At 46.3% G+C, this 22829-nt stretch overlaps 1 protein-coding gene across 3 annotated transcripts in view; it reads left to right on the top strand.

The window, feature by feature from the left end:
- The first annotated feature begins 337 nt into the window (after window positions 1-337).
- CENPI (centromere protein I) overlaps window positions 338-22829 on the top strand; it is a 113481-nt gene continuing 90989 nt past the window's right edge. For 2 of the 3 annotated variants that reach the window (XM_033945338.1, XM_033945336.1), the window contains exons 1-2: window positions 338-480; window positions 3719-4355. In XM_033945338.1, the coding sequence (XP_033801229.1) occupies window positions 4121-4355 (235 nt within the window). In that variant the 5' untranslated portion in view covers window positions 338-480; window positions 3719-4120. Of the gene's footprint in view, window positions 481-2814; window positions 2950-3718; window positions 4356-22829 lie in introns of all 3 variants that reach the window. The other variant, XM_033945337.1, reaches the window with a different exon arrangement.

Here is a 22829-nt window from a genome sequence, read left to right as displayed (position 1 = left end):
ATTTAAATATTCTGTTCAAAATAGTCCATATATATATTGAGAACATTTCCTTACAGATATTTTTTTATCTTAATTTCACATTGCTGGGGTTTGATTAATTGATGCCCATTTTAGGCAAGCATTATGGTCCCCAAAAGGAGGCTTACTCTTGACTTGGAAATTTTCCTGCAAACAAATGTATCCAAATCGAGGCTTGTATTGTTTCACAATGAGGCATGGATACACCATTTGTAATGAGGCAAGCAGGTCTATTACATCTGAAACGAGGCTTGTATTCTGGTTCACAATGAGGCTTGCATACCATGTTTCTACTGAGGCTAATTACATCCAAAACGAGGCTTGCACTCTTTTTCAAATGAGGCTCAAAAAATACTCTTTTTCAAATGAGGCGGGTACTTCCTATTTAGTGAATATACCAAGCTCGCTTGGCTTTTCGGACTAGCTCTTTCGGATCGTTTCACAGAGAAAGCATTCACAGAGGTAAGAGTACTTTTTTCTGATACAAGGCTAGGTGTTTTTTTTATCAACAGAAGTTTCCTGTATATATATATATGAACGTCGATGGGAATAATAGCATTCACTTTGCTAAAAAAAATATGCTTTTTTGGTTTTAAGGTTTGGAATAGTGTAGAAATTTAAGTGAAACTATGACGTTTAAACTTTGTGGTGCAAATCTTTGGCAATATAAAATTATCGTTTGTTCCTTACTTTCCAATTCACTCCGTCTCTTTTGTGGGACAGTATACGGTCAGGATACTACTACGGTACTACTATTAATTATTTCTAAGATAGACTAGTTAGTAAATGGACTTTCATTTGATGATTTTTAAAAATTTATTCTTCCCAGTAAATGTCTTGGCTATAGTAGCGCTTAATCAATTTTTTAAGATACTTTTCATTTTTGAGGATTATTTAAATCCCCAGTAACAGATACTTGTGGTTAGAACTACCTGATTCTTTTTATACAGTTGGTATGGATCTACAATGCTTTAGTAATATAAATAATTGGCGCACAAGGGCAGCTTTTTGTATTATTTCTTATTGATAGTTACTATTAAGCAACTATATACAGTAGTCTCTCTGTTAACCGGACCACAAGCAGCCAGAACTCTGAAGCAACCAGCAAAAAAATTAAAATAAATACTGTAATACTTTAAATAAAATCAATTTCTGATGGAAATTTAAGTGTAAACTTGGCACGCCACACCAGAGTACGCCCACATTTTGCCTGTCACATGTCTGGTACTTTGTCTGGAACAGTTTATGGTATGTTATAGTATTAGTTAGGCCTATTTTTAATAGTGATTCTCAAGCAACCAGAAACTCCAATCCCTATGGTGCTGGTTAACTGAAAGTCTACTGTATATAGTTAGTTATTGATAGTTACTATTAAGCAGATATATATTGATCCAAAATTGAGAGGCATTCGGGAAAGTTCCATGTCTGCTCTTCACCACCAATGATACAATTCACCATTCAACTTACCCAAATTACACAGTGAATACACTATAGACAGAGGCAATCAATTAAATTACCGGTAGGCTGCAGTTTTATTTGTTTGAATCTGCAGCTTCCCCTCCCCCCAAGGCAATTCATTCCCTCCATGATCCAGGCAAATGGGCTTGTCAGACTTAGCACAATCAATTGTCCCCTCTTGGCAATGGCCTGTATTTTTCCCAACCAAGTCTTCACCTCTACTTACCAAATCCCTCCACCATCCAAGAGGAATTCTGGGATAACTGATCACCTCTTCTCTAGGCTGTCCACTGGTGCTGCACCCTTGCAGCCCCAACAACTGCAAACTATGGTTAATAGCTTATCTCCGCCCCACTTGCTCAGGCTTTCTGCCACAGATGAACCATACTCCCTTGCCCAACCTGCTAACACCTACTTAATGACAGAATTGTCCGCAGGATAACCCCAACCCTGAACATTTTGGAAAAAAGAAAAACTGATAATGTCGGCAACTACTTCTGTGTGAGATCTGCTGTTCCTCTTAACCTCAGTAATAAACTCCAGTAACGTATCATGTACCTACCCCTTCCCCAGCCCCTCTGAGTCAAGAAGGAGCCCACAATATGCCAGTTTCTTCTGTAAGACACCCATGTCCCAGGTGCTACAGACTGTTGCAAGAAATGCCGTGCCTCAGTGCCCCTAACTTCCACAGGTGCTCAGGGACTGGAACTTTCTGTTTCACTACTCCCAGTGCCAAGGTTTGAAATTTTTACCACTTTGAACCAGATAAAGCATTGACAATTATTTGCACCAGGGATATGCCTTGCTGGTGCTGTGATGTTCAAATGTATACAATGTAGCATAAGTACCCAAAGTAAATTTAATACATAAGGACATTGGTTGGTTGGCAATTATGACAAGCCTAGAGGTGAAGGAAGCAATCAAACTATGTGCTTATTCCTTAACCGCACACCCTATACCACTAAAGGAAATAACTCAAAGGCAATGCTCTTAGTTATCACCAATGTTTTCCATTCTGCAGGCCAGATCTTACCTGCTAAATCGCTTTTCTTTAATCCCTCTGGACTGGCCCAGATCCCACCTGGGGTTTTTTGTTCTGATTTTGTGATTGGTTTTTGCTTGGTTAGGTAGTGAGTGGACTATTACTTTTCTCTCAGACTGTTCTGTAGGGAGAGGCTGGCTTTGTTTATTTTTAAACATAAAAAAAATACCTACATGAATTTACTAATTGTTACAACAGTCAAAAAGCTAGTTCTTCTGTATACTTCTTGGTGGCTGTGCTGGGGAGGCCTCTGACGCAGATGCAGACTTATTTCCTTTTTTCTCTTGCTTATGAAGGATTTATATTGATCTCCAGCAAAGACATGGCTCACTCAAGAATCAGAATTCTCAGTCTCCACCTGCTGATAGACATGCACAACCCATTGATTTTACCCTTTTGAGCTCCCATAACCGAGCCAACATGTGGACCCGGTGAGGAAGAAAAGAAGGGCAAACTTGAGCTGCAGCAAGATTCACAATCTTAACCAATCTTACCAGTCTCACCATTCTTTTTGCAAGAACCCACAGAGGCTGAAGATGGCCCTGAAGTCTTTCTGATAACTTTAAACATACTGTGCACCAACTTGGTCTGTCACAAATCAGCATGCATGGGATCTAGATTGTGACTGTGTCAAGTCCTTCTTTTGAACTTACACTATTTTGGGGAATTATTATATAACTTTTGTTAAAGCTCAGTAAACTGTATGGGATAGTTTGCAGCAGTGGTCTCAAACTCATGGGGCCCACCAGATACTATTTTGAGGCCTTCGGTATGTTTATCATAATCACAAAAGTAAAATAAAACAGTTTCTTGATCATATGACTCTTTAGCTATAAATGACAATATTGTTATTAAGACTTAGCCAAAAGGAAAGGTTTATAAACTATAAAGTTTTATCTCATGAAAAATTATCATTTGTTTAATAAGACATTAACTCTTTTTCTGAGGCCCTCCAAGTACCTACAAATCCAAAATGTGGCCCTGCAAAGCGTTTGTTTGAGACCACTGCTTTACAGGGTATACTGAAGTCATGCTTGTTTATTAGTAAACTTAATATACCACCCTTTACTGACATGCAGGTCAGAACAGTTTACAATGTGAATGAATTAGAGTGAAAAAGTGGGAGATTCCTAGGCCTAATCTTTGCTTACTATGCAGCTAATTTGTATGTTTTTGTTTTGATCATTTTTGCTGTTTTAGGTCATTTTGATTAGTTGTTGGATTGCACTGCGTGCGTAAAAGAGAAATGGAGTAGAGATGAGTGGCAATAAGAGAAAGAAAGGTACCATGGATTTGTAGGTCCATCTCAAGGACTATACAGTGAAAATGAAACCTCCAGAGCTGTGAGAAGCACTAAGACTACATTTGTCTGCTGAAGATAGGAAGAAACTTGTTTCAATTTTTTTTTTTTTTTTAATATTGAGCAAATTTCTCTGAAGTCAATTCTAATTAAACTGTCTAAAGTTCCTAAGTGGATGTTAATGTGATTATAATAAAAGATCCAGATGCCACAAGTATTCAAGAGAAAAGGTCTTTTTTCCCAGCCTGACCAATGATAAACTGGGGCTGAAGAAGATATATCACTAACCCATCCTGAAGAGGATGGGAAAGCAGAAACTTCGCAGGAGCTCCCAGAGGCTTATCAAGCCAGAGCAACAGCCTAGTTATGGTAAAGGGGATCTCTCTGCAAGGCTTAGAAATGGGAAAGAAAGAGGAGACATCACAGAGAAGATAACCACACAGAAAACTCACCAGGACAAGTGTCATTCTGCAGATGATCAGGCAGAGGCTAGTGAGCATGACCTCCTGGAGCAAGCTCTGCAGTACTTTGGGAAAGGTAAGGGGCCTGAATCTGCTATATATATATATTTTCTTTGTATTGATAACATAAATAAAAATTAAATTGTGGAAAGCCAAAAACTTGGAATTTATATCAAATATTTTATTATCGAGGAATATTTGATTTTTTTTTTTTTTTTTAATGCATTTATCTTCCCAAATCAGACCACCGGGGAAGCATGGTAGGCTTGGGATTCTTTTCACTGTGTTCTGGGAGGGGGTTAGTCATTTCTGATCGGAGGAGGAAGCAGGAGAGAGAGAAGTCGGAGGAAATTTCGGGTACCTGGAGTCGGAGTCAGAGTTGCCAAACAATGCACCGACTCCGACTAAATTTAGATTGGAATTTAAAAAAAAAGCAAGTTTAAAATGTCCCAATTCACAAAAAGTTATAATTAATGATTTCTCTACTGTAAGAATAAAGACCAATGCATGTAGTGCCTCACGTAACGGCAAAACGAACACGTGCTTCACTATATGGCACGCAACGCACAATTCGGAGCACCAATACTTATAAATGTATTCTCCCTTGTTGTTGTTTACAACTTATTTCCAACGTTCAACAAGGTTTTCAATACCTCGTTGGTAGAAATCACCTGGTGTAGACTCGAAAAATTCATCCAACCAAGCTCTCCCACCATACGCACAACATCTTTTTACGCGGATGAAGATCTTGTTTCACGCGCGGGGTCGTTTGTTTACCGGGGCTAAGCCATTCCTTACGCTGCTTCATATTGATGTACAGGCACCATTTTTCGTCGCCAGTAATGATTCGGTAAAGAAATCATTCCTTGTGTCCATGAGTTGATGAGCAAGCAAACCAGCGGAGATTGTGGCTCGTTGATTTTTGTTGTCGTCACTTAAAGCATGCGGAACTCATGCTCCACAGTTCTGAACCTTTCCCATTGAGTGAAGATTCTTCTCTATAGCAGTGTGAGAGCTTTCCATTTTCTCTGCCAGTTCCCTTGTCGTTTGACGCGGATTTTCATGCAAAAGTTGGTTTAATCACTCTTCATCAAACTCAACTGGACGGCCAGAACAAGGTGCTTCTTTGAGGTCAAAATTTCCATTTTTGAACTTGTCATACCAATCACAAGCGATTCTTTCAGCTATAGCACCCACTATACACAGCACAAATGTTGCGAGCAACTTCTGTGGCCTTAGAACCTTGATTAAAAGCAAAAAGAAGGTGGTGTCGAAAATGCTCATTTCTCTCAACTTGACATTCCATTTTAACGATCTGAAAATTAACATAAATTTATCTAAAAAAAACAAAACATAGATTCCGGTAGAACAAAATATTCTCTTTGGAATGACTTAAAACATTGTGCCCAAAACATTTAATGACATGCAGAATGTTACAATGTATTTTTATATTTTAGGGAAAAAAAGCATCCTAAACAAAGGCAAAAAGACTGCGAACAACAAACACGACAAAGTCTACTGTATGAGCACTTTGCATTATCAAGTGATGGAAAACATTACGTGTGCCAATGTATTAGAAAAGATTTTGATGGTGAAAAACAATGTGATGCAAAAATTAGCAGTTTCGGTGGGCCTGATAAAAATGCACCTACAAGAGCATCAAATTTAAAAAGACACTTACAGCGTTTTCATCCCAAAGTGTTAGAAGCCTTGAATGAGAAAGATAGCAATGAAAACATTGCATCTACTTCTGTGACAAAAAACGTTTAGAAATCTACTGGAGAACAATCGCAAATAAGAAAATTCTTTATATCTGACAAAGTTACCATAAGGATGACACCAGAAAAATTCAAACAGTAGACTGTTGGCTTCCCAGCCAGTAGTTTCTGTGGTAATGACATGTATGTTGCCTTTCTTTCCTTCAAGGAATGTATAAAATACATTATCCCAGGACAAGCAGGCAGCATATTCTCACATGTGGGTGACGTCATCCACGGAGCCCCAGCGCGGACAGCTTTTCAAGCAAACTTGATTGAAGTTTCAAGTTTGCACACTGCACCACGCATGTGTGTGCCTTCCTGATCCACTAGAGGGCGCATACCCTCCTCATGGTCCTCAGTTCTTAGTTTTCCGCTGAGCCAGAAAGACCTTGTCTCTCTTCTCTGCGTTCTTCTAAGTGCCTTTCTGGCACCGCGGCTTCTTTATTTTGTTAGGGAGTCGCTGTGCGTTTGTTAATTGATCGTGTATTTCTTTGTTTCAAAAAAAAAAAAAAAAAAAAAAGAGGACTTTTTATTGTGTTTTTCCTCGGGCAGGCCCTTCTTGGGCCTCAGCCATGCGGCTAGGCCTCATTTGCCTGCAGCTGTATTTTCTTCTTCCCTGGCCTCTCTCTGGGCTCACCTCGTGTGAGCAGAATGGCCGGGACCCTCTTTCCTTCGTTGGAATCGGACTGTGCAGCTTCGATCCCCGGTAAGTTTTTCTTTCTTTCTTTCTTCTAGGTGCGTTACCTCGGTAACGCCACCGGCTGAGTCTCAGGCATTCCAGGCATCGAGTGCGATCGTGCCCGCCTCTACGAGACCTTCAAAGCGTGCCTCCTTTCATGGGAATACTCATATCGAGGTTGCCCTTATGGAGTGCACTGCTGCACCTTTATTACCAGTTTCATTGGTACGGTGCCGACTTCTGAAACTCGATGTGCCTCGACGTCGACTGGAGCTTCGTGCCTCGACGTCGACTGGAGCTTCGTCCCTCGACATCGACTGAGGCTTCGTGCCTCGACGGAGGCTTCGTGCCTCGACGTCGACTGAGGCTTGGTGCTGAAGGATCCCTAGCTAGCTGACATGGCTGGGTCACGGTGTAGATGAAGAAAGCTTTATTTTAGATCAGTGGGTCATAATCAGTATAAAGAACAACTTGTGACTCCATTTTACTGCTCTGAGAAATCACGTATGCATGCAGGCCTGTACTATGTATCTGTCTTAGTGCCTGGTACAGCCAGGAGGCAGAGGAATGTAGATGCTAGTTAGCCTAAGATGTGTAGATTATAGGATGGATTTATGGTTTTGTTTTTCTCTTTGCTCCTACCTTTTGGTCAGAACTGGTCAAACTGGTTCGGACTGGTTAGGATCCTATATAATCTTTGTGTTTGAAATTCTCAGGGTCTTCTGTTTATGCAGCCAGTTCTGCTCAGAAGTCCAGCATATGCTTGTTTAATAAAAGCCTTTTTAAATCTCTTCAGTCTCTGGCTCAAGTCTCTGCACTACTAACGGAGGTCCTTATCCTAAAAGGTACCTTCATTTGGCGCAGCCGAACAGGGACTTGATCTACAGACTTGAGCCTGTTTGGCACGATCGTCTCCCTCGGAGGATTTCAAACCTTGCCTCCTACGAGACCCGTAATAGCCGGCATTAACCTGGTGGTTGACCAGGAACGGTTTTCTCGTCGAAGACAACGGATTGCACCTCGAGAAGGAACGAATCGGTGGAGATTTCTGGCTCCTGGTTTTGTTGTGCCGGTACCGGACCTGTCTTGGTAAGTGAGAAGTTGATTCCTTCTCTATCCTGTCTCTATCTCTTCTGTCTAGTAACTTCTTAATCAGTTGTGAAGCACAGAGAGGTATATAGGATTCTGGTTTCTGGAAATTGGAACTTTTGTTGGGTGCATATATAGATTGTATAATATGGGTCAGAACACCATCGAGCCCCTTCAGATCATGCTTAAATATTTTACAACTGCCTTTTCTGGCGATTATGGCGACCCTAAGATTTTTTATTGTTTTCTTCATCCTTATTTTTATTGTTGTCAAAGGCTTAGTATTTGGAATATAATCAACTTTTTGTCATACTTGTCAAATTAAAAAAAAAAAAAAAAACAAAAGCTCTGGGGACACCTGACAAGACACAGAGAACGAGAAATTGGTGATGTTGAGAAATTACCCGGGGAGATGGAAATAGCATTTAGGTTGGAAACCTGGGAAAAGTTGGTAAAGCAAGCCAGCATGATTGTTTTGCCGAAAGTTGCAGACAGGATAGTGTAAGTTGCTTAACAGGGTAAAATGCATGTGGATCAAGACAGAATTAAGAATGTGAGTTCGCACTGATGAACGAGAATAAGGACTGTGATTTTAGATATATGTTGCGTGCAGTGGATTTGTTACAGACAGTGAGTAATTTAAAGAAAGTTGAGCCAGATAGTTTACGTGTTCTCGCAGTTGTCAAAGTGGTGTCTGCTGGTAATAAAAAAAGAAAAAAAAAAAGCAACCGTTTGTCAGACATGTGGGATTTGTGTTTGGCACATCCCTGCCTTTGTATCCCAGTGTTGGGGGATTTAAAGTACAAGACTAACAATGATAGAGGTTAAGTATCCATATTTTTCTGAAAATTGAAATATTTGCTAAACATGGGCTTGATAATTCAAGTTCAAGTTTCAAGTTTTATTATTATTTGATGAATCGCCTATACAAACATTCTAAGCGCTGAACAATTAAAAAAAAAAAAACACATTTTAGAGGACAAACAATTTTAAGACACAAGTACAAAGTTAAATAACAAAGTTTTTAAGAGTTTTATAAAAGAGATAAGATCTTTTTCTTTTCTGATGTAAAGTGGCAGTGCATTCCACGTTTGTGGCGCTGTAACAGAAAACATGTCATTTCTTCTTGTACCCATAATTTTTAAGGAAGGGACAGTTAATAAGTCTTGTGATGATGATCGTAGAGAACGAGGGGCATAATAAGGAATGATCATTCTAGACATGAATTGAGGCTCATTGAAAGCTAGAACTTTAAAAACCAAGAATAATATCTTAAAAGTAATTCGGTGGCTAATAGGTAGCCAATGGGACTTAATCAATAGCGGTGTAATGTGGTCAACTTTTTTATTTTTTTATTTTTTTTTCCCTTTATTACATTACATTACATTACATTAGGGATTTCTATTCCGCCATTACCTTGCGGTTCAAGGCGGATTACAAAAGGTTAATTAAAAAAAAAGTAGAGTTACAATGATTAGCTAGAGAGGTAAGTTGTAGATCTTATAAACATTTAACGTGTTGTTGTGGGTGAGGTGGTTTGTAAAAGAATTAAAAGGTGGTCGTAGTGGAGGTTCTTTTGTTATTATTAGTGCGGTAATGGGTAGGTCTAATGTCAGTTTTAGAGTTGCTAAGAGGTCGTGATGTTATTGCTGCTTCAGGAATTTCTTGAAAAGTATGGTTTTTATTTCCTTTCTGAACGTCCTATAGTCTGGGGTGGTCATCAGAAGGTTGGAGATCTGGTTGTCCAGTCTTGCGGCTCGAGTGGCTAGGAGGCCGTCGTGTAGTTTTGTTCTTTTGACTTCCTTGATTGGGGGGGGGTATGAATGGGGAGTGCGTTTTTCTGTGTCTGGTACTAGGTGCTTGGATGAGGCGATTGTTCAAGTATGATGGGCTGTCTCCGTGTAGGGTTTTAAATAATATGCAGTAGAATTTGAATTGGATTCTTTCTTGGATTTATGAATGTGTTTTATTGATAACGGATGGATTGAGATTACTTCTTTTGTGCTAACAGTCTCCCTTGCTTTCCCGTATTGTGTCTTTATCCTGGTGTTCTTTATGAATTCTTTCTTCCCATGCATGTTTGTATAAAGTGTTATTATCAATCTGATTCTAAATACAATTGGAAACAGAAATACCTTTAAAATAAACTTGGTAGCTCAAACTCCAGAGGAAGGGGGTAGTTATTATGTAAGGACAGTGCAGAGTAAAGTAGCTACATCTAGTCTGCAGCAGTGCCCACTCCTCAGAGTGTAGCGGGACCCAGGTGGCAGACAAGGGTTCCAGGTCTGCCTGCAGGGAACATGGCTAAGTGACCTCAGGGGTGGTGTCACGTTAAAATGTCTCTTCTTTGTCTTCGCAGTCATACATACAGAGCTGTTCTGGACCTGTTACAATGAGCCTTTTTCTACCCAGAGAAGGAGGACAATGTTCTGCTTTCAGTAACCTTGAAATGACCTTGCACTTAACATTTAACATGTTTCTTTTTTTCCCCTTTGAATTGACATTGCCATACTTCAGAATACCTCTATATTTAACATTGTACACTGTATCTTACTTTACCTAGTAAGTTTTGCTTATTTTTCAAGATTGAAGCACACCCTAGCAGTTGCGTCCCTGTCTGCCTTATGAATGTAATTGGCAGGGCACCAAGCCAGAGTGATCACATTCTTACGTTTTCTCTTTCGGATGTTCCAATAACCATTAATAGATGCCTTTTATGATTATGTGATTATTATGCCATGTGTTATATCGCACTTTACTTTGCCACTGTGTGCACACAATTATGATTCGTGCTATGATGGACGTTTGTTTTTGTATAACTGTGCATTTCTCTGCAGATCTAAGTTCAGCTCTGAATCCTTGCCAGCTGGAAGAAAAGTTTCACGCCTTTTCTGTTTTCTATGTTTGTTTATGCCCTGTAATCTTTGTGTTGTCTATCTGTTTGGTTTGTGGGGTACCCCGGGGAAACCAACTATACCATTGGCCATTTTTGGAGATTTTTCTCTCCCTTTTTGCATTTTTGTTTTTTTTCCTATCTAAATTGCCTTTCTAGCTGTTCACGCCCACGCTGTCCTCTGGCGCCAGCGTTCCTTCCTCACCTCCTCTGGATCCCCTATCCAACACCACCAACTCATCCTGGACCTTTTGGATGCTATCTTGCTACCCTCCAAAGTTTCTATCATGCACTGCCGGGCCCACCGTCGCCTCCGTGACTTCATCAGCCGCGGTAATGCCTTGGCTGACCGCTCGGCTCGCCAGGCGGCCCTCCAAGGTCCGCCCACACCCCCTCTTCTGTTATCCCTTTCCTCCCCTCAACCTTTCCTTCATTCCCTTTCCCCCCAGTACACTGACCCCGAGCGCAAGTGGGCCACGCAGCAACCTGGCCATTGCACCCTCCCATCCGGATGGATTACTATACCCTCCTGTATGTTCCACAACTCCTGGCCCTCACTGTTGTCCAACGTGCACACGATTTTTCTCATGCCGGTAACCCAGCCCTCCGCACTCTTCTCCGACAGAATTTCTATATCCCGAATCTCTCTCAACTCATCTCCCATGTTCTGCTCCGCTGTGTCATTTGCCTCCGACACAACCCCTCTTCTGTCAGACCCTCCGTTCTTGGTCACCAGCCTATCGGTTCACACCCCATGCAAGTCCTCTCTACAGATTTTACCCACTTGCCCCCCTCCCATGGGTTCCGTTACCTCCTGGTTTTCATTGATTCCCACACTGGGTGGCCAGAGGCCTACCCAGTGTGCACAGAGAAAAGTAGGGAAATAGTAAAGGTTTTACTCCATGACATCATCCCTCGCTATGGCCTGCCCCTAGTGATTGGCAGCGATAATGGCCCCGCCTACATATCACAAGTCACACAAGCTGTCTCTCGGGCTCTGCAAATCACCTGGAAATTACATACGGCCTATCACCCCCAGAGCTCTGGCCAAGTTGAACGCATCAATAGAACTATTAAAACCCTCCTCGGCAAAGCGGCAGAAGAAAGCCGCCTGCCATGGCCCAAACTGATCCCTTCTGTTCTATTTTGCATCCGCTGTACCCCAGGTAAACGCAATCAGTTGTCCCCATTTGAACCGCTGAAACCCCTTTGGACAGGGCCTTTCACTGTCTTACTTGCTTCTCCCACAGCTGTCAAATTGTCCCGCCACGAGTCTTGGATTCACTACAGCCGTGTGAAGCCCGCTGCTGAGTATATTTGTGAAAAAGGGCCTACTGACCTTCAACTGAAAATCACGCGGCTGCCCCACACTCTGGAAGAGTAATCACGCACGTCTGATCCAGAGATCTGTCAAGATATTTAATATGAACTCTGTTGTGTATATACTGCTTGTGATTTGCGTCTTGCCAACATTGTCCATGTCCCCTACCCCTCCCACGCCTGGGTGTGCCCCTTGTGTGGCACTAGTGGACAATGGGGGCAAAACGGAAAATGTTATTAGATTTCAAACTAATTATGAGTGTAAGGGTCAACTAGTGACCCCTGTATGTATATATAACAAGGTTGAATATTCTATATGTAATAATGGAGACTCACAGATCTGTTTCGACCCCAAAGCAACTAATAGGGATACTTGGATAGAGGTCAGGTCAGTCTGGGATCAGGGCCCCCTGATTCAACAAACCCTGGTCACTAATCCCTATGTCCCGGCCTCAGTCCTCTTTGATGCTTGCCATGCCATGGACCAAAACCCCACCTTCCTTGGACGTTGTGGTGCCCTGGCATGGAGGAGGGAATATATGCACAATGATAAATACATGTGCCTGGCGGGACAGAAGCCGTCCCACTGTGAAGGGTCTTCCGAACACTACTACTGTAACCACTGGAGATGTGTATCCTGGGCTACTTGGGGTATGACCCGACTGCCTACCACCCGAGCCATATTATCCAAAGGGGTGACTACCTCTGACTGTGGCCTCCAGAACTGTAATCCACTTAACTTCACTATCCTACAGCCGTTTAAATGGAACCTCGATGATAGTCTCCGGAAAGCTCGCTATCTTGTGGGCCTACAGATATACGGTAAGGGCACGGACCCTGGTACTGTCTTACACATCAAACTCGTTGAGAGACACCGGATCCCTGAACAACACAGCATTGTGTTTCCCGACTTTTATGAACATATGAAACTTGACCAACAAGACTTTGTGCCCTCTGCCACCACCCGCAACCTTTTCATACAGTTCGCTGAAGCCATAGGAGCCACCTTAAATCTGACAAACTGTTATGTCTGCGGGGGCACAAATATGGGAGAGAAATGGCCATGGGAGGCTAAACAGGTTTCCATGCTCCGGCTGGCCAGCCTCCCGTCTTTCAACTACACCCCCAACTTACAGCGGGCACCCAGCTGGCCCCTGAAAAACTCCATTCTGGCAAAACACTGCATACAGCGTCTCGGACCATCCTTTACCACTCGTGTTGGACACCTGCAGTGCCAATCCTTATGGACTAAAAACAGCACCTCTCAGCCCGGTTGGACTTATTGGACCGGAGATCCTAAGTTAAAAATACCCAGACGATGGAATACTACTGGCAACGCTACCACATTAAATGTCTACCTCAACCTGCCTGCTTCTGCCCCTTGGGCTGCACCGGAAGGATACTACTGGATCTGTGGGAAAACGGCATACCCCACTCTACCCTCAAATTGGACTGGCACTTGTGTTCTGGGCACTATCAAACCAGCCTTCTTCCTCCTCCCGTTATCCGAAGGAGAACATCTGGCTGTCCCAGTATTCGATCAACGGGCCCGTCCTGAAAGAAGTTTGGAAATCGGTAAATGGGATGACACTTGGCCCCCGGAGCGCATCATTGCTGTCTACGGTCCTGCTACTTGGGCTGATGATGGTATGTTTGGGTACCGGACCCCAATCTACATGCTTAACCGCCTCATACGACTGCAGGCGGTTTTAGAAGTTATCACCAATGAAACAGCTAGGGCCCTGGGAGCCCTGGCCAAAGCGAACACTATGATGCGTACCGCCATCTATCAGAACCGACTGGCCTTAGACTATCTATTGGCCGCTGAAGGAGGGGTATGTGGCAAATTCAATCTTTCCAACTGCTGTCTACAACTGGATGATGAAGGATTTGTGGTTGAAGAGGTCATAGATAAAATTACCAGATTAGCTCACGTTCCTGTCCAGACTTGGAAGGGTTTTTCTGCTGATATATTTGGACTTAACTCACTGACTGATTGGGCCTCCAAACCGGGACTCTTTAAAGCCCTCACCATAATTTTCCTGGTATTCTCTGTCATATTTTGTGTTCTTCCTTGCCTGTTACCATGTTTATTGAAAACCCTTAACCGTACTATTAGGACTACGATTGACAAAAGTACCACCGCCCTAGTCCTGGCCCTTTCCTCCTATCACCCAGTCCCCACCTCTGATACAGATGGCCCTGACCTCCCGTAACCCAGTTAGTCAGCTAGCCTACAGAAGAAAAGTTGGGAATGAAGGATCCCTAGCTAGCTGACATGGCTGGGTCACGGTGTAGATGAAGAAAGCTTTATTTTAGATCAGTGGGTCATAATCAGTATAAAGAACAACTTGTGACTCCATTTTACTGCTCTGAGAAATCACGTATGCATGCAGGCCTGTACTATGTATCTGTCTTAGTGCCTGGTACAGCCAGGAGGCAGAGGAATGTAGATGCTAGTTAGCCTAAGATGTGTAGATTATAGGATGGATTTATGGTTTTGTTTTTCTCTTTGCTCCTACCTTTTGGTCAGAACTGGTCAAACTGGTTCGGACTGGTTAGGATCCTATATAATCTTTGTGTTTGAAATTCTCAGGGTCTTCTGTTTATGCAGCCAGTTCTGCTCAGAAGTCCAGCATATGCTTGTTTAATAAAAGCCTTTTTAAATCTCTTCAGTCTCTGGCTCAAGTCTCTGCACTACTAACGGAGGTCCTTATCCTAAAAGGTACCTTCAGTGCCTCGACGGAGGCTTGGTGCCTCGACGGAGGTTTGGTGCCTCGACGGAGGCTTCGTGCCTCGACGGGGGCTTCGTGCCTCGACGGAGGCTTCGTGCCTCGACGGAGGCTTCGTGCCTCGCCGTCGACTGAGGCTTGGTGCCTCGACGGAGGTTTGGTGCCTCGACGGAGGCTTCGTGCCTCGACGGAGGCTGTGTGCCTCGACGTCGACTGAGGCTTGGTGCCTCGACGGAGGCTTGGTGCCTCGACGGAGGTTTGGTGCCTCGACGGAGGCTTCGTGCCTCGACGGAGGCTGTGTGCCTCGACGTCGACGGGGGTTTCGTGCCTCGACGTCGACTGAGGCTTCGTGCGTCGACTGAGGCTGCGTGCCTCGACGGAGGCTTGGTGCCTCGACGGAGGCTTGGTGCCTCGACGGAGGCTTGGTGCCCCGACGGAGGCTTGGTGCCCCGACGGAGGCTTGGTGCCCCGACGGAGGCTTGGTGCCCCGACGGAGGCTTGGTGCCCCGACGGAGGCTTGGTGCCCCGACGGAGGCTTGGTGCCCCGACGGAGGCTTCGTGCCTCGACGGAGGCTTCGTGCCTCGACGGAGGCTTCGTGCCTCGACGTCGACGGAGGCTTCGTGCCTCGACGTCGACGGAGGCTTCGTGCCTCGACGTCGACGGAGGCTTCGTGCCTCGACGTCGACGGAGGCTTCGTGCCTCGACGTCGACGGAGGCTTCGTGCCTCGACGTCGACGGAGGCTTCGTGCCTCGACGTCGACGGAGGCTTCGTGCCTCGACGTCGACGGAGGCTTCGTGCCTCGACGTCGACGGAGGCTTCGTGCCTCGACGTCGACGGAGGCTTCGTGCCTCGACGTCGACGGAGGCTTCGTGCCTCGACGTCGACGGAGGCTTCGTGCCTCAACGGAGGCTTCGTACCTCGACGTCGACGAAGGTTTCGTGCCTCGACGGAGGCTTCGTGCCTCGACGGAGGCTTCGTGCCTCGACGGAGGCTGCGTGCCTCGACGGAGGCTTCGTACGTCGACGGAGGTTTCGTGCCTCGACGTCGACGGAGGTTTCGTGCCTCGACGTCGACGGAGGTTTCGTGCCTCGACGTCGACGGAGGTTTCGTGCCTCGACGTCGACTGAGGCTTCGTGCCTCAACGGAGGCTTCGTACCTCGACGTCGACGAAGGTTTCGTGCCTCGACGTCGACTGGGGGCTTGGTGCCTCGACGTCGACTGGGGCCTGGTGCCTCGACTGAGGCTTTGTGCCTCGACGTCGACTGCGGCTTGGTGCCTCACCACCGCCTGAGGCCTTGTGCCTCGACGTAGTATGCGGCTGGGTGCCTCGACGTCGTCTAAGGCTTTGTGCTTTGATTTTCTGACTCACTGTCGACTGGGGCTTGGGGTCTCGATGTCGACTGAGGCTGTGTGTCTTTGTACCTTCAACGTCGGCTGCGGCCGTGTGCTCCGCGTCATTTGACGCTGGTGCTTTGACGTCGCCTGAGGCTTGTGCCTCGACGTCGACTGAGGCTGAGGGCCTCATCGTCGGCTGGAGCTCGGTGCCTCGTCGTTGCCGAGGCTTCGTGCCGTCGACGGAAGCTTTGTGCCTTGACGTCACTTGGGCCGTTTTACCTCGGCAGCGGCTGAGGTATTGGGCCTCGGCGTCGACTGCGGGTTTGCGCCTCGGCGTCTCCAGCTCCGGTTTGAGAGGCTTCCCCGCTTTCTCTTCGGTTCATTCCGGGCAGCCGTGACGGAATCTTGTAGTGCGGAGTTTGGTTTCCTGGAGGAGACTCTCTCCCTGCTCCGGCTCTATTGCTCCCGCCATGCGTCATCTCGCTTGGCGCAGAGTGTGGCTGAGGATCCGAACCTCCAGGGTCGTCTCGCCGCTTTTACTTGCGTGAGTTCTGCGCTTCTTCAGGCCTCTCTTGCGGTGGCCACTAACCGCCTCTCAGACCGCGACCGGTCCTTCGCCCCTCGGGACGCCTCCAGCTAAATCCCGTCTGCCTTGGTGGGTTGGTCTCCTTCTCCGGAGGGGCCCTCTGGATACCTTTCTTGTGTTATCTCGGCCTCCTTCGCAGCAGCCGCGATAGCTGCAGCAGCGCCGGGTTAGGGTTCAGCCGCCGGCTTCGGCGACTCCTGGCCGTCCTTTTGACTATTCTCGCATAGCCTCTGGGTTGCTCCCCTTCTGGGGATTCCTCCCCTCCCTTCGGGAGGGGTGTCTCTGTGTCTACGCACCGGGAGTATTGCCTCTCTTCTGTCGGTTGGGCATTCCCATCCTCCCTTCTGCGTCTAGTCCTGGCCCTTCTTGACCTGCACTAGTTTCTAGTACGGGAGTGGGTCAGACTCTGCCCACCCCGGTCTCGGGAGTCCGTCGGGGCGGACCTGGACCCAGTTTGTCTGCGCTCCTTCTTGTCTCGGCCTCAGGGGGAGGCCCTTGTTTGTTTATACCGGAAGGTGGCCCCTCTGTCCTCGGTCCGCCTCCGGTCTTTTCTGCCTCTGCCTCGGCAGGCTGCCTGTCGGCGCTTGAGTCAGCTGGTGTCTCAGCGGTCTTCGGCCTCGGCTGAGCTGTTGCTGATCCTTTTTGGATCAGGGGTCTCCACGGTGATGTCCCGCTGTTCGTCTGGTTTCATCTTCGTGTTCCCCGCTGGACCCGAGCATCTCAGTGATGGCAGGATCGGGATCCCGCTTCCCAGCACATTGTGGTGCCTCCCTCCTGGACACGCTCGTTTCGTTGGTGGGCCACCACTTCGTATCCCCGCATCAGAAGGTTCTGCCGATGGACTCCTCGGCATGGGCTTAGGGGTGCACCTCGACGGCCTTCGGACTCAGGGTCCTTGGTCGGGTGCAGACTGTCGCAGCCGCATCAATCTGATGGAGCTCCGGGCCATTTACAATGCCGTGGTGGATTTTCGTTATGGGTTGCAAGATTGCGGGGTCCTGGTGCGTCCCGACATCTCGGTGGCGTTATTTCTGTGACCAAGCCAGGGTGTACAGGTTCCCTGTTACTTTGCAGGGAAGCCCTTCGTCATTGGCAGGGGACGTTACACCACTGCTTCTTTCTTCGGGCGGTGTTTTTCCAGGGCGTGCAGCATTGTCTGTTGGACACGTTGAGTCGCCCTTTTCGACCGCATGAATGGTTGCTCCATTCTCGGACTCTGCGGCATGTGGTTGTTCGGTGGGGAACCCAACAGGTAGTTCTGTTCGCTTCGCCCCTCACTCACTGGTTGCCTCGATATTGCTCGAGGATGTTCTCCTGGGTTCGCATCGAGGAGGATGCTTGCCTTCTCGATGGAATGGGCAGGTTCCTCTATGCGTTCCCTCCCTTTACTCTGATTCTCGGGTCTTTGATACACCTCCTGTCGGTCTGCGCCACCAGGATCTTGATGGCTCCGCTGTGGCCCTGGCGGCCATGGTTCTCCCTGCTCCTCCAGCGTGTCAGGGAGACTCAGCTTCTACCTATGTTCCCGTCTCCGCTGTCTCAGTGTTGCGGTTTCTGTTGCATTCCAATCTGCAGTCTCTACACTTATCAGCTTGGTTCCTCGCAACTTGCCTCCCTCCTTCTGTTTCTCTCAGTCGGTGGGGGTGTTCTCGAGGCCTCTCGAAAGATCTCCACTCGGCAATGCTTTTCCCAGATATGGTCCTGATTTGCTGAGTGGTGTGCTGAGCACCGCATGGATTCGCTCTCTGCCTCCTTGCCTTCAGTGCTGGATTTTCTGTTGCACTTGTCTCGGTCTGGTCTCAAATCTACATCTATTCGAGTCCACCTCTGTGCTTTTGCTGCCTTTCTTCGGCCGCTAAATGGGACGCTGCTCTCCGTCCACCAGATGGTTTCCCGTTTTATGAGGGATTTCTTCATTGTACATCCCTCCGGTGGTTTGGGATCTTTGTGTGTTCCTGGCTCAATTGGTGATACCTCCATTTGATTCCATTGATGAAGCTCTTTTGAATTACTTCACCTGGCAGGTGGGTTTCCTGGTTGCTCTCACGTCTGCTCGCAGAGTCAGTGAGCTGCAAGCTCTGGTTGCGGACCCGTCTTTTCCTGTATTTCATCATGACACGGTGGTCCTGCGTACTCAACCCCAGTTCTTGTCCAGGGTGGTTTCGGACTTTCCTTTCGATCTTTCCATTGTTCTTCCAGTCTTTTTTCCGAAGCCCCACTCGCCTCCTAGCGAGGTGGCGCTTCACACAATTGACTGTCAGAGGGCGTTGGCTTTTTGTCTTCAACGCACTCAGTCTCCTTGGACGGTTCCTCAATTCTTTTTGTCCTTCGACCCTAATTGGTTGGGACGCCCAGTTTCCAAGCGCACCTTGTCCAACTGGTTGGCTGCTTGTTTTTCCTTTTGCTACGCTCAGGCTGGTCTCGCGCTGCAATGTCGAGTCACGGGACATAAAGTCCGAGCGATGGCGGCTTCTGTAGCTTTCCTCAGGTCGACGCCTATCGAGGAGATTTGCAAGGCTGCCACTTGGTCTTCGGTTCATACTTTCACCTCCCACTACTGCCTGGATACTCTGTCCAGGAGCGACGGCCGGTTTGGCCAGTCGGTTTTGCGTAATCTGTTTTCTTGTATTGCCAACTTCCCTCCGTCCCTTTTTGGTTAGCTTGGAGGTCACCCACATGTGAGAATATGCTGCCTGCTTGTCCTGGGATAAAGCACAGTTACTTGCCGTAACAGGTGTTATCCAGGGACAGCAGGCAGATATTCTCACAACCCGCCCGCCTCCCCGAGGTTGGCTTCTTTGCTAGCTATCTGAACTGAGGACCATGAGGAGGGTATGCGCCCTCTAGTGGATCAGGAAGGCACACACATGCGTGGTGCAGTGTGCAAACTTGAAACTTCAATCAAGTTTGCTTGAAAAGCTGTCCGCGCTGGGGCTCCGTGGATGACGTCACCCACATGTGAGAATATCTGCCTGCTGTCCCTGGATAACACCTGTTACGGCAAGTAACTGTGCTTTCGCATATTAATACAGAGGAATCGGGGAGTCGGAGTCGGAGTCAGAAGTACAAAAAACCGAGGAGTCGGATCATTTATCTACCGACTCCACAGCCCTGCTTTTAACTATGTTTCCAGGGTCTTCTTGTCCTTTGACTGGTTTTCTCTCTGTCTTCACTTTCTGCCTTGCATCCATCTTTGGCATTAACTTAATATTCAATTTTTCTGCTTTCTTTTCAAAATCTACGTTTCCATGTCTTACCTTCCCTTCTATCTCTCTCTTCTTCTGTCCCTATTTTCATGGTCTGACATCTCTTTCTTTCCTTTCTCTCCCTCCCTCCTTCCTTCCTTTCCCCTGGTCTGGCATCTGTCTCCTTCCCTCCCCCAACTTTTTATTTCTTTCACCCTGCCCTCTTCTTTCTTTCTATCTCTATCCATGCCCCCATTCTTTCTATGTCTATCTTTCTCTCTCTCTCTCCGTGTCCCCTTTCTTTCTTTTTTTCTTTCTCCATGCCCGCCCTTTCTTTCTGTCTTTCTCTCTCCATGCCCCTTTCTGTCTGTGTCCCATTTCCCTTCTTTCTTTCTGTCTCTCTGTCCCCCCTTTCTTTCTTTACTTCTCCCTGCCCTCCCCCAAGCCACCACCACTGGGGAACAGGACGCCACCGCCGCAATCAGGTAACAGGCCACCACCGCCGCAATCGGGGAACAGGCTGCCGCTGCCACAATCGGGGAACAGGCCAGTGCCGAGGTCTTAACTCTCCCTGCTTATCTTCCCCAGCGCGGGGCCGACCAATTCACGCCACCCAATGTCAATTCTAACGTCGAGGAGGAACTTCCAGGCCAACCAGGCAGCGATTGGCTGGCCCGGAACTTACTCCCCGACGTTAGAATTGACATCGGGTGGCGAGAATTAGTCGGCTCCGAGCTGGGGAAGATATGCAGGGAGAGCTAAGACCTTGTGCGCTGGCCTGTTCCCCGAATGCAATGGCTTGGGGGAGGGCAGTGGGAAGGGAAGCAGATTGGGGACCCCTGCTTTAGGCGAGGACAGATTGCGGGCCGCAAAATAGTCCCTGAGGGGCCGCATGTGCCCCACGGACTGTGTATTTGAAACTGCAGCAGTATCTGGATGTGATGCACAGATGACAAGACTAATAAGATCTGTTTTGGCACAACTATTGTCTGCTTTTACTGTTCCTTTACTTGATGGTAACGCACACACATACTTGAAACACATGGCTAACTATATACAAACTTCTTTCCTCTCTAGCACCAAATACGTGTTACTTCTTTTAGATGCTAAGACTTGACTGACTCGCCTTATGGGTGAGGATCCTACAAATACAGCTCATCACATATGCTATTCTCTATAACCAGATGTTCAATGTTATCAGTGCTGAGTATTGATGATAAACACTTTCAGGCTTGCCACCATATTTCAAGTGTTATATTTGCTATCCCACCTATTGGGGGATCATTCTAGGCCGCTTACAATCTTAATTTTAAGTAAACTTATAAAGGAAAAGGGTTAATACAAACATATGATTTTAGGGGAAAGAAGGAGGTAGAACTACAATAAGTATAGGAAAGTGGGGAGGGTAGTACAGAAGGGGTTACTGCTGTGTCAAACCTTGGTTTCATCTCATAAAATTTTGACAGGTTGGAATATCCAAGGGGGGGGGGGGGGAGTTTTAGGAGCATGCATCATGGAAGAGAAAAGTTTTAGGTTAGATGTAATAGATTCAGAGGAGGCATACTTTTAAAACAAATAGGAAATAAATTTTTTACTCAAAGAATAGTTAAGCTCTGGAACGTATTGTCAGAGGATCTAGTTACAGCGGTTAGCATAGCTAGGTTTAAGACAGGTTTGGAGAAGCTCCTGGAGGAAAGTCCATAGTCTGTTGTTGAGACAGACGTGGGAGAATCCACTGCCTGCTCTGGGATCACTACTATGGAATGTTGCTACTATTTGGGTTTATGCCAGCTCCTGTGACTTGGATTGACCACTGTTGGAAACAGAAAACTGGGTTAGATGGACTACAGGTCTGACCCAATATGGCTGTTAGAAACATGGTGGCAGATAAAGGTCAGCTGGCCCATCCAGTCTGCCCATCCGCAGTAACCATTATCTCTTCCTCTCTCTAAGAGATCCCATGTGACTATCCCAGGCTTTCTTGAAATCAGACACAGTCTCTTTCTCCACCACCTCTACCGAGAGACCGACACATCTCCCTGCCAGCAGGAGAGATGCCCAATGTCTTCCACCATCACTATAACCAGTGATGGGCACAAACAAATTTAACGAGTCTTCACTACTCTCTGCCAACCTCATTTGCATGAGCGATTTTTGGAGAATGACTCGCTGTTTTTAACTGCTTTTTTTGAAAATCTAGCCATTAGTTTTCTTTGACCCTCAATGGTTTTTTTTTTTTTTTAAATTTTAGTTGCAACAAAAACAGATATTTAAACGTTTAACCGCTGTGTTGGTGTGAATTGAAGAAGAAACGTAAACATCTGACTCTGATTATAACATCTCGTACATTTAATTATAATATAGTAGTTAAATTGTTATGTAATTGCATCATATCACCACTAGGGGGTTTTACATCTGGAACTGTCTTTCAGAGGGGCTATGTCTAGCTCAAGATTACCTCTACCTCTGGACGCAGGTGAAAGCCTGGCTGTTCTCCCAATCCTTTTAATACATGTGGCGACTGATTATCCTCTTACTCTGTACTTGGATTAACTTTCTGTACAGTCTGTATCTTAGGGCTCCTTTTACTAAGCTGCGCTAGCATTTTTAGCACGTGCCGCATTGCTGCGTGCGTTAGACGCTAATGCCAGCATTGAGCTGGTGTTAGTTCTTGGCGTGTAGTGCGGGGTTAGCGTGCCTGGCAATGCATCACGCGCTAAAAAGGCTAGCGCACCTTAGTAAAAGGAACCCTTAGACTAGATCCTCATCTTATTCAACTGTACGTATAATTTGCTTTCAGTTAACCATTGACTTATCCGAGTTGATTCTGAATTAATTTTGTTCCCTCTATACATCTCAATTGCACTTGGGCCCCTTAGCTACATAGTACATTATATTGTAAGAACAGCATTAGCATCATATGTGTTGTTTGAATGTCTTCCATGCTATTATAGTATAATTTTGTACTG

This window comes from Geotrypetes seraphini, chromosome 5, assembly GCF_902459505.1.
Source record: "Geotrypetes seraphini chromosome 5, aGeoSer1.1, whole genome shotgun sequence".
NCBI lineage: Eukaryota > Metazoa > Chordata > Amphibia > Gymnophiona > Dermophiidae > Geotrypetes > Geotrypetes seraphini.
The sequence above is the reverse complement of the archived record's forward strand: the minus strand, read 5'-3'. Positions and strand labels throughout refer to the sequence as shown.